Source organism: Anoplophora glabripennis, unplaced genomic scaffold (assembly GCF_000390285.2).
Source record: "Anoplophora glabripennis isolate ALB-LARVAE unplaced genomic scaffold, Agla_2.0 scaffold81, whole genome shotgun sequence".
In the NCBI taxonomy this organism is placed as follows: Eukaryota; Metazoa; Arthropoda; class Insecta; order Coleoptera; family Cerambycidae; genus Anoplophora; species Anoplophora glabripennis.
The window spans coordinates 514,842-538,366 of record NW_019416522.1 but is presented as its reverse complement, the minus strand read 5'-3'; the positions used below and the strand labels follow the sequence as shown (position 1 = coordinate 538,366).

Sequence of the window (23,525 nt, the reverse complement as noted above, 5' to 3'; positions counted from 1 at the left end):
TGTAAACTAGAGCATCTTAATTGTTTATTATTTATCATGTTTACAATGTTCAATTGCAGAAAGTGCAACAAAGATACTTAAAAACAATAAATTTTATTAGTTTTTGAGTTTATACATCTTATTGTTACATCTTAAGAGCCACTGTTATCCTGTTTTAATTTTAATACTGTTAATAATTTTACTTGTCTTTTTGCATCTCGTTCTTATATTTTGATTCCCATTTTATCCTGCAGTACAACATAGCTATGTCTTTATGCTAAATGTAAGATGTCTTTATTTAGTATTTTCCCTTTTTTTAGGTTTCGCTTTATTTTACTTATTTTTAAATAAATAAATAGAACTGCCGAAGAATTTGCAATTGAATTTATTATAGTCTTTAAAAAATCTAAATATCACAAATAATTCCTCACTTATATAATATTTTATGCTGTTATAATTTAACTCACCCACAGTTAAGCAGTTTTAGTTCACATTCGCTCCTGTAGATGTAACCATCTGAGCCGCAGGTGGGTTTTTCTATCTCGTTGGCACAACTGTTTGGACATCCTATGCTGTGAGAGGTCCTTTCTTGACCCATGCAATATGCCATTGGTACCTCGAAAACGTGTTTCCTAAAAGTAACACACGGTGTAATACTTTAAGTACAACTAAACTTTCTAAAAATCCTTTATCAAATTACTTTTTTAATAACGAAGTTAATGGTATAAAACAAATTATGTGTACACATAATTTTCCATGTAATATACACAGACGAGCCGGCGAAGCAAGAAGAGCGCCAGAACAAAGGGCCATAGCTGGCGGGGCCCAGCCAGGACAAAAGGAGGTCCCACAAAACGCCTATACCGGCCGCATTTGCGGTCGGGGTAGACGACGGATGGGGCCCACCTACGGAGGCTGTCCAGGCCTACAGGAGATGAAGCAGGATAAAGAGGGATAATCCCCCTCGATCCCAAATGATTGAGGCCAATTTTTAGCCACGGAATAATGACGCGTGTAATATGGTAGACAAGTTAATTAATGGGAAAGGAAATAAATTGATTTTGAATAAAATATACAGTTATTTCAGTTATTTAATAGGAAACTGTTAATGATAGTATTAGTTCTATTGAAAAGAAATTTGTTCCATGATATACATAATTGTGTTTGTTGGCAATTGTTGCTATAAAAATTATTTATATACTTATAATAAGTTATGTTATTGTGATTGTCATTTAGACTCAGAAATGTACTAAGGCAGTAATAGGAGTTGAGGTAATCGAGGTGTCAAAGGCGCAACTGAAGCTGCAGCAGACTAGTACCTCTATGTTGCACCAAAAGTGTGCAAAAAACATTTAAAATAGAAAAATGATAATAGGAGATTTCTTTGTGCGAGGTACCTTTTACTACGAACAGATCAAAAAATGAAATTATTCGCGTGACGCTTAATTCCAAAAGTGTCTGCCTCACTTACCCACAGTTTTTAGACTTCATTCTGCAGACGTTGGTGTATACTTTTCCATCGGAGCCGCATGCGGGTTTGGCATTCCTCCAGCACGATTCTCTGCAGTGCCGCGTAGTTTGGCAGTACTTCTTATTTGTTCTCACGACCCCCTGCCTGCAAAAAAATAAAAATTGGAATCGTTAAATACATATGCCCACATAACTCTACTTTGGCAGACAGATATATTAAATAATTTCTGCCGTGCAGTCATAGACCGAAAAAACGTCTTAAAATTATTTGATGTGACAAGAAGATACCCGTTTTAATAGATAAATACAAGCTTTTCGTTTTCTTTGACAAAATAATGGTATATGTGTAATAAAGTGACGGAAATAATAATTATTAGTTTCGACTAAGTGGAACTAAAGACATGTGGATTAAGTGCTAGATATGTAAAAAGCTATTAATTAGTTTACATATTATATGTCTCATTATTAACAAGATAATTTTAATTTAATTCTATAGGATGTAGGACCCGTTAGTCGAGAATTTCTTGATGTTTCGTATGGGAATATATTTTGGTTCCGTGTAGTATGACGTTTTTTTTGCCAGTAACGGTACATACTTTTAATACTCAGGTATCAAATCAAGTGAAATATTCTCAGACAAAAATAAATTATTACCTATTTGTAAGAAAATAATTGATGGATTTTTATCTTAATGACAATTCTTTAAAAAGAAACATACCTTACACTTTTGTTATCCTATGGAGGTTGAAATATATAGGTATGTGTCTTTCTATTAAATTACATTGTAAAAATTGTGCAAAAAAAATTATAAAAACGGACTTAGTCGAGACATTTTAATAAAGAAAATAATGAACATTTTTAGCGGGGTAGTTTATCAACAGTTAGGAACCAATAGAGTTGGTTTGAATTTGTTTAATACCTTTACAATATAGTAAAAGTATAAGAAATAATAATGGAATAAATGTTTCGTAACAACTGAACTGTATGTTAACGAAGAGTTAGATAAGAATACTTAATGTAATTCCTCTACGAAAAAGAGTTTGGTTATGTTTTGCTAACCTACTGTTTTTTATTTATCTATCATAGACCAGGACGAATATGTCGAAATATCTCACTTCTTGAATCAAAGAGGGTGCAAGCTTTTGCTGGAATACGTTCAATACAACTCACATAATAAAAATGTAGATCCCTAGATCTGGGCGAGGTCCGGAACATTTTCAAAATTTGAAAAAATACCTATTTTATCTGAGTTTTTTTACTTATATCTTGGAACCCATGCAGTTTGGAAGAATAATGAAGAGGAAAAAAGTTTTATAATTGAATTTTGCATTATACTGTATGTTAAAAATGTTTAAATTTATTACCGATGTTGCAAAATAACAATAATTGATAAAAAAAGGCCAAATCAAATTTTTTGGATAATTTTTTTAAAATATTGGCCGTTCTAATTAACCGATTCCAATTTTTCAAAAACCATTTGAAAGGTTGAACGGTATTTTCTATGTAAAAAAAATTCAAGTGTCTAGATGCATTATTTGAGACTGTGCAACATTTTGAAAATTAAAAAAAAAATTTTCAAAATTTTTTTCTAAAAATTATTTTGCGGAAACTATCGAACCGATTTTAATGAAATTTGGTGTGTTGTTTTATTATACTCTAAAGTTTTTTTACCAAAATTAGAATACCCTGGGAGCAATTAAAATATTTAAAAAAAAAATATCCAAGAAACTTGATTATTTTGCCTTTTTTTCATCAATAATTGCTATTTTGCAACATCGGTATAATTTAAACATTTTTAATTTACAGTACAGTGTGCAAAATTCAATTCTAAAACTTTTTTTCCTTTTCAATATTCTTCCAAACTGCATAGATTCCAAGATATAAGTAAAAAAACTCAGATAAAATACGTATTTTTAAAAATTTTTTAAACATTTTTGCAATTTTGAAAATGTTCCGGACCTCGCCCAGATATAGAGATCTACACTTTTATTATGTGAGTTGTACTGAAGGTAATCCAGAAAAAAATTTGCTTGCCCCCTCTCACATCCACCTCAAAACAGATCCGCCCTGGTCTATCAGTTAAAATTTAAGAAAACTGTAGCTTTTGTTACACAATAAATAGAAAGCGCAATCGTTATTAAGTAATTTACTCCAAAGCCAGAGTAAATACGAAAATTTGAATAGAGTAATTTATTTTCACAAATGCCTCACTTTAACCGAAGCATGCACAGATATTAAAAAAAAATCATTCGTTAGAAGTCACGCTTCACGAAAAGAGCAAACCCTTCAATATCTACGGCATTGGCAACTGAAGTAGAAGTATTATTAGCATGATTATAAGATTTTGTGAAGCTATCCTGAAATATTCAACAAAATTGACTTTTGTTTAAAATTTTGAGTTCCCGTAAGGAAAATGGTGCATTTCCTGACCAATGTTTATTAGCTTATTTTAACATCATCTTAAAACTTATACACATAGAAAAGTATATCGATCCCTTCTTGAATTCCTTTTTATTTATTTATTTATGTATTTCAGTGATTACTAGATTTTCATTCGACAATCATTCATTTCAGATTCAATATATGATACACTTAAGTACTCACCCACAGGTTAACAGTTTCATCTGACAGGTGTTCTTGTAAACGTTGCCATCACTGCCACAGATAGGTCCATCTTGTGGAGCCTGCTTGCAGTCTACCGGACAATTCTCCCTGTGGGCACTGATATTGTTGCATGGTCCCAAATGTGAGAGTGCTATTCCCAACCTAATAAAAATACAGTTATATTAGACTATCCTACAATCAAATCTTATGTGGTAGTACCTGCAGATTTCCACTTGAAGCATACATTTGTTGAGGTATGTTCTTCCGTCGGTCCCGCACACTAGATCCTTTTCCCCTCCACATTTGTGTTCGCATTTGGAGCCGGACGGACGCTGGCAGGGGCTGGGGTCCGCCGATAATGTAATTCCTAAAAAATAAATTTCACATCGAAATTAATTCTCCATCCTTACAAATAGGCTTCAATTTCAAAGTTCATTTTTAACATTTATTAGAGGTGGTAAGTTTGTTCCTCAGTAACGACACTAAAGTAAAAATTTTCTCGAAATTTCATTTTGTAGCCCATAGACACAGTTAACAGCGACAAAAGAAGGCAACTACAAAAAGGAAAATATAAATCAATAAAAAAAGAACAAGGAAAAAATAAACACGATATATTCACGTTTCTACGATCAATGAGTTTTATATCATACTACTTGAAGCCAGACCGAAATTTTTTGTGATTGCATGTTCAAACAGATTTTTAATGCCATTAAAGGAGATATCTGGATGGGGGTTGATTGCTTAAACATTTTCTATCTTTCTGGGGTTGAGATTTGAACTGTTTTGGTGATACTAGAGGATCAATGGTTTTGTTATTGATTTATTACTGTTATGTACAAGATTTTAAGTTCTTGCGTTAAACTGTTAAGCTTTAATTTAACTGTGCGTTTCAGTAAAAAACAAAAATAATAACAAATAAGAAAACAATTGTTTTAGTTACAGTCTGAGTCACGTAAATATATTTTCGCAAAGAGCATGTTATAAATATCAGGTGGGAAAAGACTGTGTAACTATCGGTATTTGTGCTATTAACTGAAATTTCAATAAAAATTTCGATTTTAACGTTGTCAGCGACGAATAAAAGACATCTAAATCAACTGCGAAATTAGTGGCCACTTTTGTTGGTGCATTAACCTTAATGTGAAAATTATTAATACATTATAAGAATATAATATATGATCATCATTTAAGATATATATTCAAATCTTTAGTAGTAGGTATATGGCTAAATAGCAAAGATATCTAATTATCTTCACTAAATACTGAATGTGTTTTCTTTGTTCAAATTATTAATACAATTTTATTCTAAAAATTCCATGCATACAGTAAGTACTTCAAGTTTCTAATTTATTTATAAATTTAAAAAATTTTGCTCCTTATAGTCCAAACCCTTATAAATTAAATATATTAATAATTTTTGCAAATTTTATAGTAATTTTATATTTATTTTATAGTGTAGGTAAATTTATCTTGTAATCTTTTGAATTTTTAATTATTGAAACTGAAATTGGTGTTCCAGTTTTATTCCAAAACAAAAAAAAAAATTAAATTAAAAATGGAAAAATAACGGGGCTTTGCCATATCAATATATATTGAAGTTAAAAAAAATACTACGTTCATTTAAATTATCATATTGCAGTTGCGTTGATGAAATTTAGGCAAATGATATAATTAATCAAGCAAAAATTAATATATTGATGTACACAATTATAAACCAACAACGGAAATAATGGGAGACATTGCCGCTAAGAACCCAATGATTCTAACTGAATAAATTAAATTTTTGAATATTTAATTCCTAACATGATTCTTAAGAAGATATTTTACGCTTCACTTAAAAAAATAAGCCTTCTTCATTTATATTACTTTTATAAATAATAAGTCAGCTTATTGAACTATTTAATAAATTTAAATCACTACAGGATTTTTTTTTGTTCGAAATATAAATTTAAAGACGGCATAACTATCAACAATGGAAAAAGATATTGAGGTAGACATTTCTAATTATTTAGGACTAAACAGATTCCATTGGATGATGATGATTTTTAAGTCACATTAGGATTTACATTGATGCATTTACGAAATTTTCATTGGTCTCAAAATTTTAAAGCTTTTAGTAGTATCTCCGCTACTCGTTAATAGATTTATATATAGTTGTTGCGCCATCAAAATGTAACAAGCGCATATTTTCAGCAAAACGCGTTAAGTTTTGGACATTCGATAAATGACATCAAACCGCATAATATGGTTAAAAACAACTATCTTATTTTCTATAGAAATGTGACTGTTCACGGTCAAATTTAATTTATTGTTGTAATTCTTAAATAAAAAAGGCAACAAACAGTTTTTATAACTCCACTGAACAATTTGAAAAAATTCACGTCTCGTTTTTGAAAACGCAACGACATTTCTATGAATTTTTGCTTTTATTAATTATTTACTCAATTCAAATTTCATCACAATTTCAACATCCTGTATATCAGAAATGGTTGAGATTTCTAAACAAATCTACTGTTTTTAGTGCATCTAATTTTTTTTGAGAATAAAACAGACATCTCGTATTTAAAATTATGACTAGCGCATTCGCCATTTTCTAGACTATTCGTTAGGTTACCTTTTCCACAAGTTTTCTTCTTCAGTTCGCAGATATTAGGATATATAATGCCATCGCTGCCACATACAGGATCCCCATAAGCATTTTGGGTACATATCCTAGGACACGATGAGTCTCTTACGGCCGCTGCTGCTGAAACAATAAAAACGACATTTTAGTAGTGGTTGATGGCAAATTGTCTAAAATATAATACCATTTCCCCAAAAAAATTAACATATTAGGTACGATGAGTTGCACAACATTGGTACCCTACCAAATATGACCACTTTTGTTTCAGCATGATTCATAATTAGGTGTAAAAACAAAGCAATTAACCAAATATACCACAGTACTAAAATGATTTCTTAAAAAGTCACGACCCTTTGTGGTTTTGTTTATTTAATACCATTGCGTTATTTCTTACTATATTTCAGTGAGAGGAGCATACTACAAAGAATTGGTTAGTTTTTGTCATATCTTTCTTGTTGACAGAGAATTTGAAAAACGTATGTATTTTTGAAACATAATTTTATTTGCTGTAAGGCAGTTATAGTATACATGTTACATACAGATAAAATACATAGTTTTTGGAAATGCAGTTCTAATTTACAAATAGTTGAGTACACTGAAGCTTCACATGCAACTTACCATAAAATATGTAGGTATAGTACGTAATAATAAGTACTAGCAAAAGTTAAAAAAATAATAATTTCTTACTCGCTTCGCATCGATCAATTTATTCGATATGTATCTAGGGGCACTCTAATGCCTGCTCTGGCGGCCTGGTGTGCCAGTGAATAATTTAAGTTTTTTTTCTGAGGGACGTTGATCGTGCATTTAATGTAATTGAGTGTATGGCACGTGTTTTTATGGCAGCTCGTAGCATTGTGTATCGTAAACATAGAGCGGCACACGGTTTAATATAGACTGATTATTGTACCGCCACAAAATTTCTGATGTCTATTAATCAAATAAATGTTGTTTTCTGATTTTTTGTTTTATTTTAATACATTAGGGGTGCTTTGATTCGTAATGTAACAGAGAATATTTAAACCTGAAAACTAAGTAGGTAGATGATATTCAAAGCAAAAAGGTGACAGTAATTTCCGGGTGAAACTGGAACTGTAGATACGTGACAACTATGAAATAGCATGTATAAATACAACATTAATACATACATATTCGCTCGAGTTGTTATATTAAGTAGTAGGTACATATGTTAGCTAATTTAAATGAACTTCAGTTTTCGCCGTATTAACTGTGTTCTACAAAATGTTGTTTACCTAATGTATGTAGTAGTGGTAACATGATTTCACTTATGACATATAATATTACAAGTTATAGAAACCGCACGACATTGATCTTCTCTTTCTCAACACAACCTACAAACAAGATTTCATTTCATTAACATCGACTTGTTTACGCTGCGAATTTGTTTCAAACTCAGTGAAATTAGAGCAGGCCTTGGAAACTGTAAATTTCCCTCATTAAAATGGATATATTGCAATATAGTTGTGACGTATAGGCATAAGTAAATATTTATGTCATCAATTAATAAATCAGTATTTCTAAAACATCTGTGGATAATAGTTATTTATTGTATAAGTGGTTTAAGTAGGATTTTATCCACGCAAGAATGTTTAAACGCGAGAACGTAGTTCGAGGGAAAAACGGAGAGTAATGACAATAAATGAGGAAGTCATGCTATCGTATTTTTTAAATTTGAAGCCGAAGTACTCGATGTTGAAGGCTACTTACTATAAAGGTCTACAAAAATATAGATATTGGAAAATATAACAAGTTTACTGCTTATTTGCAGAGTGAATCGAGAGGATACAAAGCAAAGAAAGTTGCAGCATTGGAAAGAGCACATATTAAAGAATTTTTTACTAGGGCTTCAGATAAAGAATATTTAATGATTAAGGTAATATCTCTTTACCTTTTACATGTTGTTAGGTATACAGTGAACTTTGATTTATTTTAGGTTGCACTAATAATGGGGGTTTCTGGTGCCTGTCGATGCTGCAAACTGACATACATCTCTTATCTATGCAACTGACAAATTTGAAAATTATTTGACGTACAGGACGTTGGTAGTTATTTACTTGTTTCAATATCTGACACCAAGAGGGCAATACCACAAAATTTACAATTATAGAAGAAGGATTTTGCGTGAATACTGTTGAAATATGCAGAAAATATATTTCTCTGCAGCCAATTCGCCTAACACAAGACATATTCTTTTTGAAATACATCAATCAAAAATGTACTTCTCAGCCTGTTGGAATCAACACACTATCGAAGGTACCCTTCATTCCCGAATATCGCAAATCCAGACTGGCCATTGTATGAGGTGCACTTCAACAACTTTATTGGCCAATAAAGGTACAACCATCAAACCGCATGGTGGATGGATGCTCCTCTGTAGCAGAAAGTTATGTTGAGAAGTCGATATCTAACAAACTTGATATTGCAAGGAAAATATAGCAGTTCCTTACAAGAAGAGACATCCGTAACTTGTGCAAGTTCTTCACAAGTTTTGGCACATGTTATGCGTTCCGAAAATGATGGCAACAATGTTACAAGGGTTGTTATTAACGGAAAGGAAGTTAAATGTGATAAAACAAAAAACGAAATGTCTATTACTATAAATGTAAATGTTATTGTTAATAAGTAAATAAATTATATTTGATTTATTATGGGTATATATTTTTTCATTATTCTACTAGTGAAATAAAGTTACTTTATTCCACTAGTGGATAAAGCATCACTTTAGACGGTTCAACGGTTCATATATGTGGATAAAAGTCCGATTATAAGGTGATTGCGGATAAAAAATATTAAAAGTTCCCAATTATCTGCATTTGTTTCACTTTGATACGTAATATGTTTGATTAGATTAGCAGGCATTTCTGTAAAATTATTTAAAAGAGATTGAATTAAATGCTAATACACTTAAGACAATAAAAATTACACTTGTGGCTAAGTTTAATGACTGCTAAGATGTTCTGTCAACTCAGTTTTGATGTATTATGCTCAATGTGATTATATTATAGAATTATTATCTATATTCTTCCAAATATTGCAAGAACCTATAGTACATATAAAATTCAAAATTGACAAATAGGGACAGTAGGCTTTGAAATTATGATAAAAACAGAAATAACGTAGACAGATTTAGTGGTACTAATAAATTTATTAATCACTTTACTGCCAGCCGTATACGTCGACAAACATATGCTTGTTTATTAACAGAGATATCAAAGGCTTACATCGCGAACTTTATGTACAAAGCCTCTTTATGATTCAATTAAACAGTAAATAGAGGAATGTAATCGAACTATTAATGCCTCAATCTGTACCATAATTGAATTAAGCGGCCTTCAATTACTGCGTCCGTCTAGTTTCCGTTACTAAGAGCGGTTACCTCGTTCTGGATATGTCGAACATACATTAATTGACATGCATATATGAATCGGTTGTAAAATGTAAATACAATGTGTGAAATAAATTCTTTAATTGTAATTCAGTAGTTATTGATGAAAATTAATGTGGTTATATTTTGACAATGAAGCGTGGGACTTATGCCATTTGTTAAGCGATGATTTTTATGTTCGCAAACAAATTTTGGCACAAAATTTGCGAAACAAGTAAAATATTGATAACTTTTTCCACAGTTATTCCTGACTATCCATATTGACATAGTACATTTTCTGTTTCATGTCCCCCCAAAGAAAAAAAGTTACTGGGAATTAAGTCGGATGAACGTGATGGCCAATGAAATTGAGTATTATGCCCCGTCATGCACAAAGTACATATGATTACAAAGATTAACTTTTAGACAATCAAACTGTACCATATTCCGAGTATTTTGCAAAAAATCCAAATAATTGTCTAGATTTGTAAATCTAATAGTACCAAGCACGATGTTATGAATAATATTGAATAATGACAAGTGTTTTTTATCAAACAAAAGTACAATACAAAGAAATGTGTTTTTTATTTTGCACTGACACTCACTGACAACAATGATCATATTGAATAGTCTTTATAAAAGAATCGCCCACTACAAGTTTCTGTAAATTAGATTAGGTGCTTTTTTCGTTTCTGTTGTAAAACGAATTACTTCTGAAATGACGTAATTATTTTAAGTTTGATTCGAAAAAATCACCCTAAACTAACAAAAATACAAAAATTTTACAAGAGAAAGTTTTTTAACAAATCCTTCGTCTTTTAGAGAAAAAAATAGGTCCTCTACAAAATTATGGGCCGGGTAAGAGAAGGGGAATTTGTTACAGTTCTATATGGAAGTATTAGTGTACCAAATTTAAAAAAAATCATACAAGGCCTTATTATTTGAAAAAATCATTTTTTTTTATTAACTTAACTTAAGGGAGATGTTAGAGATGCTGGTTTAATTAAATTTGCTTATCGTAGAAAACTGTGGTAGCTTCATCTATACGGAATATTGGGATAGCCTGTATATTTGCAAAATATGTCGGTTCATAATCCATGATATATACAGGGTTAGTCACTATAATCTGACAAGATATTGTGGGTTTATTATTGAAATTACAAAATGTAATATACAAGTTTTAGCTTTTTTTTATGAATTTTTATAATACAGCATTAGAAAAAACAATTGAATAATGGAAATCCCTAAATTAAATATATATATATTTTTTAAATGGGATACCATATGTAGGTATTAGTGCATATTAACTCTGTTAAATTTTTCTCTCTTCAAAAATATATAATATGTTGCTGTTTGATTCAAGACTTTTTGACACATTTCAGTTTAAAACTATTTTTGAAAAAACAGGAGGAAAATTTATTCTGATGGATCGCAGTGGCTATGGACGAGGCACGCGGAACAAACAAATGACTTTGACAGAAGTTTATTTATCATCATTAATTTATTTCCTATAACGAACTATTTTGACAAAGAAATAATGTTTAGTGAGAACGAAAAACTTGAAGTTATTCGTTTATTTTATGAATAATAATAATCATTCTTAACTTTAACAGAATTTTAATACCTAATTAATAAAAATAAACTAAAACACAAATGGCCACAGATGCTCAAGTCAAGTATGCACTAATATATAGAGTGTTCCATTTAAATTTGTTTCTTCTAATACTGTATTATAAAAATTCAAATAAAAAGCTTTTATATTAACAACTTCTGTAATTTCAATAATAAACTCACAATAAGTTGTCAGATTATATTGACTAACCTTGTACAATCAGGTGTTTTATTGTTTTTCACAAAATTATTCTTTTTTTTTAGTTAACGCATTAAGAAATTGAAAGAAAACTTAATTGTTTAGATTATAATTAACATTTAAGCTGTTAGAGTAATATTTCTGGTAATTATTCTGGGAATGATTAAGTAAATTTTTTATATATAAAATAACTGTTTAGTGTTTATAGTATTCCAATTTCTCTTATGTAATGGACGGATATGAGTATATAAAACATGTAAGAGAAGTTAACACTAATAAAATTAATGTCGACGTTAATTTTTCTCTCCTAATTACTTCTTCTACAACATTAAGTTAGTTGTCACTCCAATTATTAGTGATAATAAATTAGATTTGTATCCTTTTATTAATATACGAGTGAGAAGTGTCGATAAATTTTTTTACAATATATATATTTTTTTATACATATCAGTTTGAACCTTTAAACTAACAATATTTCATTTCAAAGAGATTTGATCTTAAATTTTATGAATTGGAATAATTTGACGTGGGATAAGCCACACCTCGTCGTTGGAAGAATCTTGAATGGTATAGGTAATTTAAAAACAAAACAATAGAGATTGGAACAGATTACGGTAACTTTCAAGTCAAGTATAGATTGGTACTATAGACAGAAACAAGCGTAGCACAGTTGCAAGTATTATTTATGATAATGCATGCTTTGTGGGTTCTTTCTAGATCTATTGCAATTAATCTTTGTTCTTCTTCTCCTTTTGCCTCGTCCATCTATTCCTCATCACGATTGGGAAATTCTCCGTAAAACGATTTCGATAATATGTACTCAGTAAGACTGATGTTATCAGAAACTTTGGTAGTAAATTTTGTTGGTGACAGTATTTATAGGGCATTATATTATGTTTACAGAGTATTCAAAGTTTCATAGAAGAACGTTTTTTCCATTAAATTTTACTCAGTGACATTGTTGTTATACAAAAAATATGCGAAAATGCAATTCGAGGAGCCTCAAATTTTAATAATAATTTATTAAATAGGTGCGAAATACAGTTAGCAGAAAAACTCACTCTATTTTCACAGTAAATATTTTGCAGAGGTACATATATAACTTTTAATTTCCTGCGCCAACTGAATGCAGCAAAATGTTTGCTGTGCTTTGATGATTGTCACTACACTTTTACACTACTGTAAATATTAAAAGCATAAATGTTTGGATGGAGATGGGGAAGAAAGGAATTTATTTAAATAAAATTATTTGAACAATTATTTATTTCATTACTATAATCATTAAACAAAAATACAGTTGATGTTATACAGTCAAGGTAAACGATTGTAACCGGTACAGAACATACTTAATAAAAATGGGAGAATGTTATTCGAAGTAGAATTATAGTAAAAAAAATATTGTTACCCTGTTTTATTTACTTTATGTCCACCATAATCATAGTACCTATGTAAAAATGGCCGTCTAGGCACACGTAGTGTACCTATAAAATTAGTACCTACCTAAATAAAGTTTACATTAAAAAAAGGAACTAAAAGAATATAACAATGTAATAAATAAGTAAAATTTTATCGCAACTATTTTAGTTTAGCGAATTAATTATTAACATAGCTTTTATCTTTGCTATTAATTCATTTTATTGTAAGACAATCAGTAATTTAATCAAGAAAAAATGAGAATTTATGTAATGTTATAACTATTCAAGATTATGTCCACAGACTTGAAAACACATCTGGATACGTCTCATCCAATTTCGACGAACCAAGGCAAATGTTCCTGCTTCTCGCTGGCCTTACAGTAGTAAATTATTGAAAACGGCATTTCTTCACGTAAATTAGTAATAGTTTTCATTGCAGTAAAATACACTTCATATTTTAAATGCGCCCATAAAAAAGTCGAGGCGGTTTCAATCAGGAGGTAGTGGTGGCCATGCTATGGTCAAATCCACCGGATCTCTAGAATTTGATGATAGAAGTTGATCTCGAATATTTTGTCGAAAATAAAAAAAACGCATTCGTTGTCGAATAGCACATCTTCAATAAGTCCAGGCAGAAAATGTCAATATTTTAATTAATTTTTTGATTGTGCATATATCCTAAAAGTTTTAGGATACATTGTAAATAACTCTTATAGCAAAAAAGTACAACTAAAAATACGTAAAACATATGCCTTCATGAAATAACAATTGCAAATTGCATATTTTTTTAGAAGTTATAATTTTCTTAAAAATCGGTTAGGTACAACATATATAATTGTTATATGTACTCGTATACAGGGTGTTTGGAAATAAATGCGAAATATTTTAGGGGGTTGTAGCCGAATAAATTTTGTGAAAAAAATTTATATAAACGTAGGTCGAAATATGCTTCGTTTCATTTTTTATTTATTTTTATTGAGTTTTAAAGATATTGACACGAAATTTGATGGTTGTATTTTATTTAAAAATATTGACACAACCTACTAGATAATGTATCAATAGAAATTAAAAATACACACAACTTGCAATAAAATATGTTTTATTTTTTTCCTCAAAAACGGTGCATCCTAAAAAAAATTGAAGATACCAATTTCATTCAGAAATGGATTTCTAAAAAAATTTCAAAACGGGAGAAGTCAGTGGCGTACCATTTTTTTTATATTGAAATGTTTCTAGTTTAATTTAATCTTCCAATCGGGCATCTATTCTGAATATTATTTTTTCTAGATCTTTAAATAATTGTTTTCACATGATGTAGAATTTCTTTTATATTCAATTCTATACTTAAGTATCTTTTAGAAATTATGCTTTTGAGTGGGAGCAGAGGGGAAAGAGATTATACTTTTGAGTGGGAGGGGGAGTAGAGGGGAAAAAGAGTAAGAGTATACTTTTATGATTATAAACAAGTATTTTTACTTAAATTGTGCCCGAAAAATATTGTTTATGTGATTTTGTACATCAGATGTAAGAAAACTGGTTTTATTACATTATTAAGCATTTTTTAATGTGCGGGTTGAGGGGTTGTATCAGTTTTGCCTAGAATCGATTTAATATTGTTTCTGAAGGTCCAAAAAGCATATTGCATATGATAAGGATGAATTTCTTATAGGGTCAAAAACCGGCCTTATTAACACTCCTCCTTAGGTATTATGGAAAAAAACGGTACTATCTCCAAAGAAACCTTTGACGTCTTGCGTCATTTCCCACCGTTTTGTCAAAATTATGTCAGCAACAACAAAAAAAACACCAAGAAAAACATGATTGTGATTCCGATTTGTTGCTACCTGTTTAATTTTCAAAATTATAAAATATTATATGATACTAGTAACGGTTACAAGAGCAATGCAAAATACAATAATGTATTTACTCGTTTGCTATTGAAAAACATCTAATCTAATTTAAACTGTTTCATTGTTTGAACAAATATATATCCAGAACAACATTATCAGGCTTAATTACAATTTCTTTACATATAGCTTAATCTCTGTTCTATTTTTTCCGGATAATCAGAAAAAGTAACGACAGGGCAGTAGTTGACAGAAAATTCGTCTATTTCTTTATGAATCCGGCACAAAGTACTTTCTTATGGTCGCTGACGTTATCATTACTGAAAATCTTGCTCGGTAACGTCCAGTAATGCCTACCCATGTTCCAGTTGGCTTTCCGCTTGAACTGACCGATCGATTATGTGTAATTTACCAAAAGAATCTCGATAAAGACTATTGTCATCATCGTCGGCAGGAGTTCACCCCGGGTGATTATCCATTAAAGCGGTACCGCGTCGCCCATTAAAAACGGCCAAATGACGGCTTTCCGTCCATCTCGTTGACGTTTTTGTGCAGAGTACCGTTTCCTAAAGTACCGCGGTTGCAGGGCTTCGCATCATTCAATTAAGTTCTTCAATGTAGTGCCCGTATTAAAGGCTATTACGCGTGGAATTTACATTGTTCCTTATGCGAGCGCAAGAAGTGGTACTAAGAAGGTTATGTATGTATATCAGAGCTATAAAGCCGAAGCCGAAGGTTTTTTGCGGATATAAATTTACTCGTTTTTCAAGAAAACTGCCAGTCAGGTGTCGGTTGTGGTCTTCTTTTTGGCGGTTTCCTGCTACTATTATAATTACTAAATAATCAACGTAAGCACATTAAACTGTTGGTATTTGCATCTGAAATGTTATTATTTACCAAAATGTATCATTGGATCATACGAATCTTTAAGGTAGATTTTCGTTTACAAAAATGGTATAGTTCTAATTTGTCCGAAACATTATAAATACTTCTGTTTGCACGAATATGGCGTTCAGAAGTTTTGTTCGCATATTTTAAAGGGTGAATTTACATATGAGAACACGAAAAAAAAACAGATTGTTTGTAGATAAGAGAAAAGGATTTAATTAAGACAAATAGAATTTATTAGAGCCAATTTAATCATTTATTTGTATTTAGCTAATTAAAGATTTATTTGCAGTTAATAACGCATTTATTTGAATGAACATACAAAATATTTAATTCTAAAAATTGATTTAAAAAGGTATAATAAATAAAAATGTATGTTAAATATACATTACCTATTTCTTGAAAACTATATTTAATTGGTATACTTACCTTTGCTTATAATTGGAAAAGCTAAGTATTAATTTTAAATAATGTTTTTATTTATGCGTTTTTTATTGAATCACTGTAAAAAATCTTGTGGGGAAAAATATTCGTCTACAACAGATATATACAGGGTAGCCCATCGAAAACGTACCGTAAGGCATTACAGGGTAGTAAAAAACTTTTCGGCAAAATCCAAAAACTGGTCAAATTTGAGAGGGACAACTTTTGGCTCAAAAAGCATACCAAAATCTTCAACCCTCTAAGTGGGGGTGCTATCCCCTAAACTTTTTCAAATGGCAATGGGGGTCAAGTGAGGGGTCATTAGAAAGGGCTTTTAATTCTCTATACATCGATTCTTACTTTTTGAAAATCGATTCATTATTTTAGAAAATATGCAGCTTTGAAAATACGAACAATATTTTTGACGAGAAATGCGAAAATCGATTTAATTTTACTTCAAAACTTACGGTATTAGTCAAGTAAATGCTGAAAATGTTGTCCGCCAACTTGCATACAATGATACAGGTTGTCTTCAAACCGTTGTCGAACATTCTGGAGCACTTGCGGTGTTACTTCGCGACATACATTAATGATTCGTCCTCGCAGATCTTCCAAGGTATCAGGTGGAGTGCTGTAAACTTTGCTTTTAATGTGCCCCCAGAGAAAGAAATCTAAAGGATTTAAGTCGGGTGACCGAGGGGGCCACTCAATTGCACCTCTTCGTCCTATCCAGCGTCCTGGAAACGTCTCATTTAGGTAATTGCGCACATTGAGCGAGTAATGTGGAGGAGCTCCGTCTTGCTGGAAAATCAGTTCGTGTTCATTGTAAGCAGGGTCGTCCTCTATGATATTTGTTAGAGCTGGGTCGATGACATTTTGTAGTAAATCCAAGTACATATCGCCTGTCAAATTTCCAGGAAGGAAAAAAGGACCTACAATGGAATTTCCAAAAATACCTGCCCATACATTCAACTTCTGGGGGTGTTGGGAGTGTGTCTCATGGAAAATCCTTGGATTGGTATCAGCCCAGTAACGACAATTATGGCGATTCACTAAACCATTCAAGAAGAACGTACACTCGTCCGAAAAACACACATTAAAGAGGAAATTATCGTTTATCGCTCGTTCAGTCATTATTTCGCAAAATTGCAAACGACGATCAAAATCGTCTTCATTTAGCTCTTGCACTAGCCGAATCTTATAAGGATGGAATTTGTATTTTTTTAATATTCGTTGGACACTTGTACGACTCACTCCTGTCGCAGTAGCCAATTGCATTGTACTCAGCGTACTATCCATTGCCACTTGCCCCAATACCGCTATTTCCGTAGGTTCATTTAGTACCGGATTTTCAACCTGCCTCTTTTTGTTATGAACGGAGCCAGTTTCGCGAAATTTGGCCACCAATTCGCGAACAATTTTTCCAGACGCATGTTTCTCAGGATGCCGTTGGTTGAACAGTTCGGCGACCCGATTTCCGCATTCATTGTTTTTGAAAAAAAGCTCAATAATTTCTACTCTTTCTGGAATTGAGTACACCATAATTAATCAATTTAAAAGACTCGGCAGTATTGGTACTCTTCAACTACAAGTCACAAGACAGTTATCTAGCAACTTCTTGTGGCCTATCTAAATACGAAACAAAAAGCGGACAATTTTTTGCTCACCAAAATCAGGCTAAAGAATTCGCAAATCAAAAAAAAAAACAGCGAATTCTTTTGAAGGAATTTACCAAGCTAATACCGTAAGTTTTGAAGTAAAATTAAATCGATTTTCGCATTTCTCGTCAAAAATATTGTTCGTATTTTCAAAGCTGCATATTTTCTAAAATAATGGATCGATTTTCAAAAAGTAAGAATCGATGTATAGAGAATTAAAAGCCCTTTCTAATGACCCCCCACTTGACCCCCATTCCCATTTAAAAAAATTTGGGGGATGGCACCCCCACTTAGGGGGTTGAAGATTTTGCTATGCTTTTTGCGCCAAAAGTTGTCCCCCTCAGAAGCAAACTTTACCTGTTTTTGAAATTTGCCGAAAAGTTCATTACTACCCTGTAATGCCTTGCGGTACGTTTTCGATGGGCTACCCTGTATATAAATATGTATTGTTATGTTTTGTTAAATTGGAAATTTTATATCGATTCTTTTCTCGGCAATCGAAACATGAAATTGTCGCACAAAAACAAATTTTAAAGTTGAATATGTTTGAAATAGACACAAACAGAGTGTTAATCAATTTAAGTGAAAGATATTTACCAATAATATGTTAAAATGTTGTAATTAATCAATTTTCACAATAAACGTCTCTTATAACAAAAATTGAATTTGCATATTTATAAAACTATTTAAATGAACTCATGTACTACATTTATGTTATAAGGAACAGTAAAGAACCATATTGCAATATTAAATGTTAATTATAAGTTGAAATTTTGACAAACCATCGACGGAGGACTAAGGTTTTTTCACATGTAATCCCGATTCATGCAATAAAACTGGTATGTAGACAAAACATAGTATACCTGTAACCAAAATGTATGAGTGGAATTAAACCTATGCATCTGTGAAAACTTTTATGTACCATATAAATATTGAAATTTGTTGTTCCGGTAGAATTTGTAAATTTTTAACTGTAAACGTGTATCAGGACAGCAAAATCATATGTGCAGAATGTAAAAGACCCTCATAACTTCATAAACTGTGTTTAAACTCCAACCAAAGTTCAAATTGTTGTGCAAACTTTATAGTACTTGACGGATTGGAGCTCCTTGAAATTTTCTTTCGTTTACATCTGAAAAACGAGTAAAGACTTTATGAAAGGTGTTAAAAAGGTTGTACTAAAGACAATGAAAGGGCAGACATGCTGAGAATTAATGTATTTATCAAAATTTAGTTGAAATTTGTAAATATAAGTAAAATTTTGGCATAACTTTTAACTTAACCTAGAAACGTGCAATTGGTGTCAAAAGATGCAGAAAAATGCAAGGAAGCTGAAAATGTAAATTTCATGCATCATAATTTAGACTAAAAGTTAGTATTTGCATAAATAAAATTTCAAAAATGTTGTTATTGTTGCCATAGTAATCTTCACTTGTTTTTCACGTTTGATAAAAGTAATCTTCGGGCTCGAGGCAGCCAGTCTTCCATGTTTACCTGTAGCAGTAACATCGCTAGTTTGCTTCTAGAAAAACAATTGCTATCAATTAAAATCATTAGTGAAAAGTTCATACTTATCCAGCCATCTTGGTGGTGAATTGTCGTAAATAGGGTAGCTGTCAGAAGTTCGAAAAGTCACAATAATAGATGTGACAAAAGTCCAAAAAGTCATTCAGCAACATCAACACAAGTTATTTTAAAAACAACAAATTGAAACTAGGTTAACGAGCATAAATAAAAAAGTGTTAAGTGAAATCTATAAAAAAATTGTGCCGCGCAGTTACATCTCGAGGAATCTTTGTAAGAGAAACCTACAAGGAATATTCGGCAATCTCCGTGGCGAGACGTCATTGCAACGAGGGACGTCAGAACAGCGCGACTACGTGAAGGAAAATCTATAGTGCAGCGAGATTACGTACAAATTAAATAACCAGGAATAAATCTATGTTCGTAAGTGTCGACAACTTAGCTATACAAAACAAATTTCACAACTGAAGCGCTATATAAATTCCTACTTTAAAAATTTCACTGCTTTTATGTGTAATTAATGCACAAATCCATTGTTGATCAACTGAACTACTTACAGTATAAAAAAATCATTATGCACTGTAACTGTAGAATTTAGGGGGGAAATTTCTTGTGTAATTCATTTAGTAGGTATAAGGAGTACAATATTTGTTAATTGTAAACAATCCCAAAATCAGAAATTCCTGTAATATATCGATATTGTGTAACTTAAACATATCTTTCATTTAGAAAAATTAGAGTAAAAAACAATCAACATATAAAAATTACAATCAAAATAAAAAATAAAACAACAAAGGAACCCATACGCTGAGAGAGTCTCATAACAAATCAATATCAATAACAACTACATATAAAAAAAATAAAGGCGTCCACAAAAACATAATAGTATATTCTTACAACGTATAATGAGAAGCAAAGAAAGTGAAGGAATTATAATTATTCTAATAAATATTATATTGTTATATTAGGATTACTAGTGTTATTTTAGTGGCGAGCAAATGTTGATTTTGCGAGGCGAAGTGTAGCCGAGCGGATGTAAAATTGCGAGACAAAAAAGTCAGTTAATCGGAATAAAACAAGCTATTATTTCTAAAACCAAAATCCCCCACTTATTTATTAATTTGTGGTTTGAAACGATTCAAACCAAATTTGGATAATAAAGCAAAGTGGGTAAGTTGTAGTCATGGATACTTTGTCAAACATTAGTCGCCATATTGATAATTGTGATTGTTTGTGGTTCAATTTGCTGAATACTCTGTAAAAATTGAATCTAATGAAGGTTTAGATGTACCTGAGGAGATACTGGAGTGTGCGAAAGAGGTTTCTTTGAATCTTCTCCCAAAGAAATCTCGAGAAATTTATGAATGTGTCTGTCAGCGTTTTATGGATTGGTGCACAGAAAAAACATTAATTTGTATTCAGAAGATGTATTGATGGTGTTTTTCTCAAACTTAGCAAATAAAATGAAACAGTCAGCGTTTTGGTCACAATATTCAATGTTGCGGTCAACGTTAGATATAATATAATTTATATAATGTTGATTAACTGATAATGAGTAATATATTTTTATAGATTTCACTGTACCTACAGTTCATCTAAATACAAATGAATACGTAAATAACAGTCACTTGTTATGTATGTATATATGTATGTGCACTTACTTTACACATACGTAAAAATTTTAAATTTTTTACTGCTATCTCACCGTTTAGAATTAACAATAAAAAATAATTAATTAATATGAAACAGTCAATTGTAATTATAAAGTCACTGTCGATACAAAAATTGCACACTAATGGCTGACGCTGTTCTACTCTACCCGCTAATCTACTACTCTATTATCGACGACAGCGAGGTCAAATTTATAGTAGATTATAGTTATTTGAAACTTATTTTTTCATTGTGTCAGTACGAAATTGAATTTGAAAATTTGAAGTTCCTATAAATTGAAAACTTTCTAATAACTTAGGTAAGAAAACATCTTAGTCAAAATATAGGTAATCACAAAAACAATTTTGTCTTGCAAGTACTTAATATAATAAGATCTGGTTATTATCAGGTTATGCTGGTGTATGTTCTATATTACTAAATTATATCAGGGTCATGCATCAATTTGATTACATTGAACTCCCTTACATATTCTTATTGTTTCTTGCAAACTGAATTGTTTATGAAAAATCTGGTTAGTGTCAGATTGTGTTGCTTATTGTTAAACTTTAGCAAATAGTAATATTAAGCAATCTGTGATATGTGTGACCAGTGCTTGTGAAATTTTTTGATCCTTATTACTTATCTTAGTAGAGGACAGCATTTTTTAAATTTATTATTATTATTTTCAATTATTTATTATTATTACTATTTTCAGTTAAAAATTTCAAAAGCAATCATAAAAGCAATTTATTATCACAAATCCCATCTTGTATATGCAAAATCCTCTCTAAGTCGTCGCGACTAGTGTAGCTGCCAGGTGACAATATAATAGAGACTTCTCACTGTCATATAACTTTCTAGAATTTGCATTCAACATTTATATTGACCGCTGAAAATCCTCTATGTTTTGTTATTTGCATAAATTATCGTCACAGTTGCATTGTAGAAATCTCAGACCTGGTCAGCCAATAAAAATATGTATGTTGAAATAAATTGTAATATTGTACGAGCAGAATAAAGTAGGATGCACAGCAGATAGCAACTTAGAATTGTTGTTTTCATCACGAAATATCTGTAAGTTGGTACAGTGGAGTAAATGATCCTTGCAAATAACTAAAACAATAAATTTATAGATATCAAGTTTTAGTAATGGTTTTGCGCAACATTAAGCAGTAATAATAGGATGAAGTGACTGGCTAAAAAATATTTTCGGGAATTTTATTAGCATTGTTTCTAAATCATCTAAACGTGACAGTCACAGAGAGGCATAAAAATTAAGTAATTCATTTTGTCTACATCCTTAAACAGAAAATAACAATATACTATAACATCTGATACAAAATTTTTGGAACGTTCAGAAAACGATTTTGGTTACAGCTATAAGATTTTGAAAGTTAACAATTTAATCAGAGAAGAAAAGCAAATGCAGCAAATTGTATCAGATAGAATGGTACATTTTTGTTATGCTATGTAGGTTGTACTTTTTTATATAATTTGGGAGTCCGTAAAACATTATTAGATGTGATTGCTTAATTTACTTCAAGAAGCAGAATCGAATGAACTTACGCTCTAAACGGCTTAGTTTTGGAACCATTTGAAATATTTGAAAAAATGATCTATTTATTAAAACTTTAAATATTTTTTTATTAGACAAAAGTTGTTTCTTTTAATGAGTTAAATGTGTGGTGGTAATTGGGAACTTATTTCAGGAATACTCTGTATAGTACCTGAAAATAGCGTGACGGTATTGAATTTTACCTCAAAGACTTGAATTACTAAATTCCATAGCAATAAAATACAAATAAAAGTAATTTTGCTTCACAAATTACTATAAAGGTGCAGTAAAAGTCGAAATAAAAGTTGTAATAATATATTTAACGTAATACTTACACTTAAGCTTCATGCGAAAATGAGAAAGGAATAAATATTTACTGCTCTAGAAATTTAAATGCCGTGACTTGCACTTGGTCATTCCCTCGTAAACGCAATCTAATTATTTTTAATGATCAAAGAGCAGATGTTGGTTTGATTATCAAGACGTTTTACAATTTCATGGCATGTACAAGTTCATTTTGTAGATATAGTATTATGTCTGTTTGATGTTTAGGATTATAAACATATATATGTACAGGGTGATCCAGATCGACTGTTGGCCGCCATTACAGGAAACCGGAAAGAGCAAGTAGGAAACTGCAGGCTGATGTCTTTGTGGCATGATGATATTCGTATAAATATTTCGCAAACGTGAA

At 31.0% G+C, this 23,525-nt stretch overlaps 1 protein-coding gene across 1 annotated transcript in view; it reads right to left on the bottom strand.

Moving 5' to 3' along the window:
- Window positions 1-23,525, bottom strand: part of LOC108908859 (serine protease inhibitor dipetalogastin) — an 83,813-nt gene that overhangs the window by 6,509 nt on the left and 53,779 nt on the right. Inside the window, exons 2-6 of the mRNA XM_018713011.1 lie at window positions 6,668-6,796; window positions 4,273-4,420; window positions 4,054-4,215; window positions 1,451-1,594; window positions 447-611 (exon numbers count right to left, since the gene is read on the bottom strand). Of these exons, the coding sequence (XP_018568527.1) occupies window positions 447-611; window positions 1,451-1,594; window positions 4,054-4,215; window positions 4,273-4,420; window positions 6,668-6,796 (748 nt within the window). The remainder of the gene's footprint in view (window positions 1-446; window positions 612-1,450; window positions 1,595-4,053; window positions 4,216-4,272; window positions 4,421-6,667; window positions 6,797-23,525) is intronic.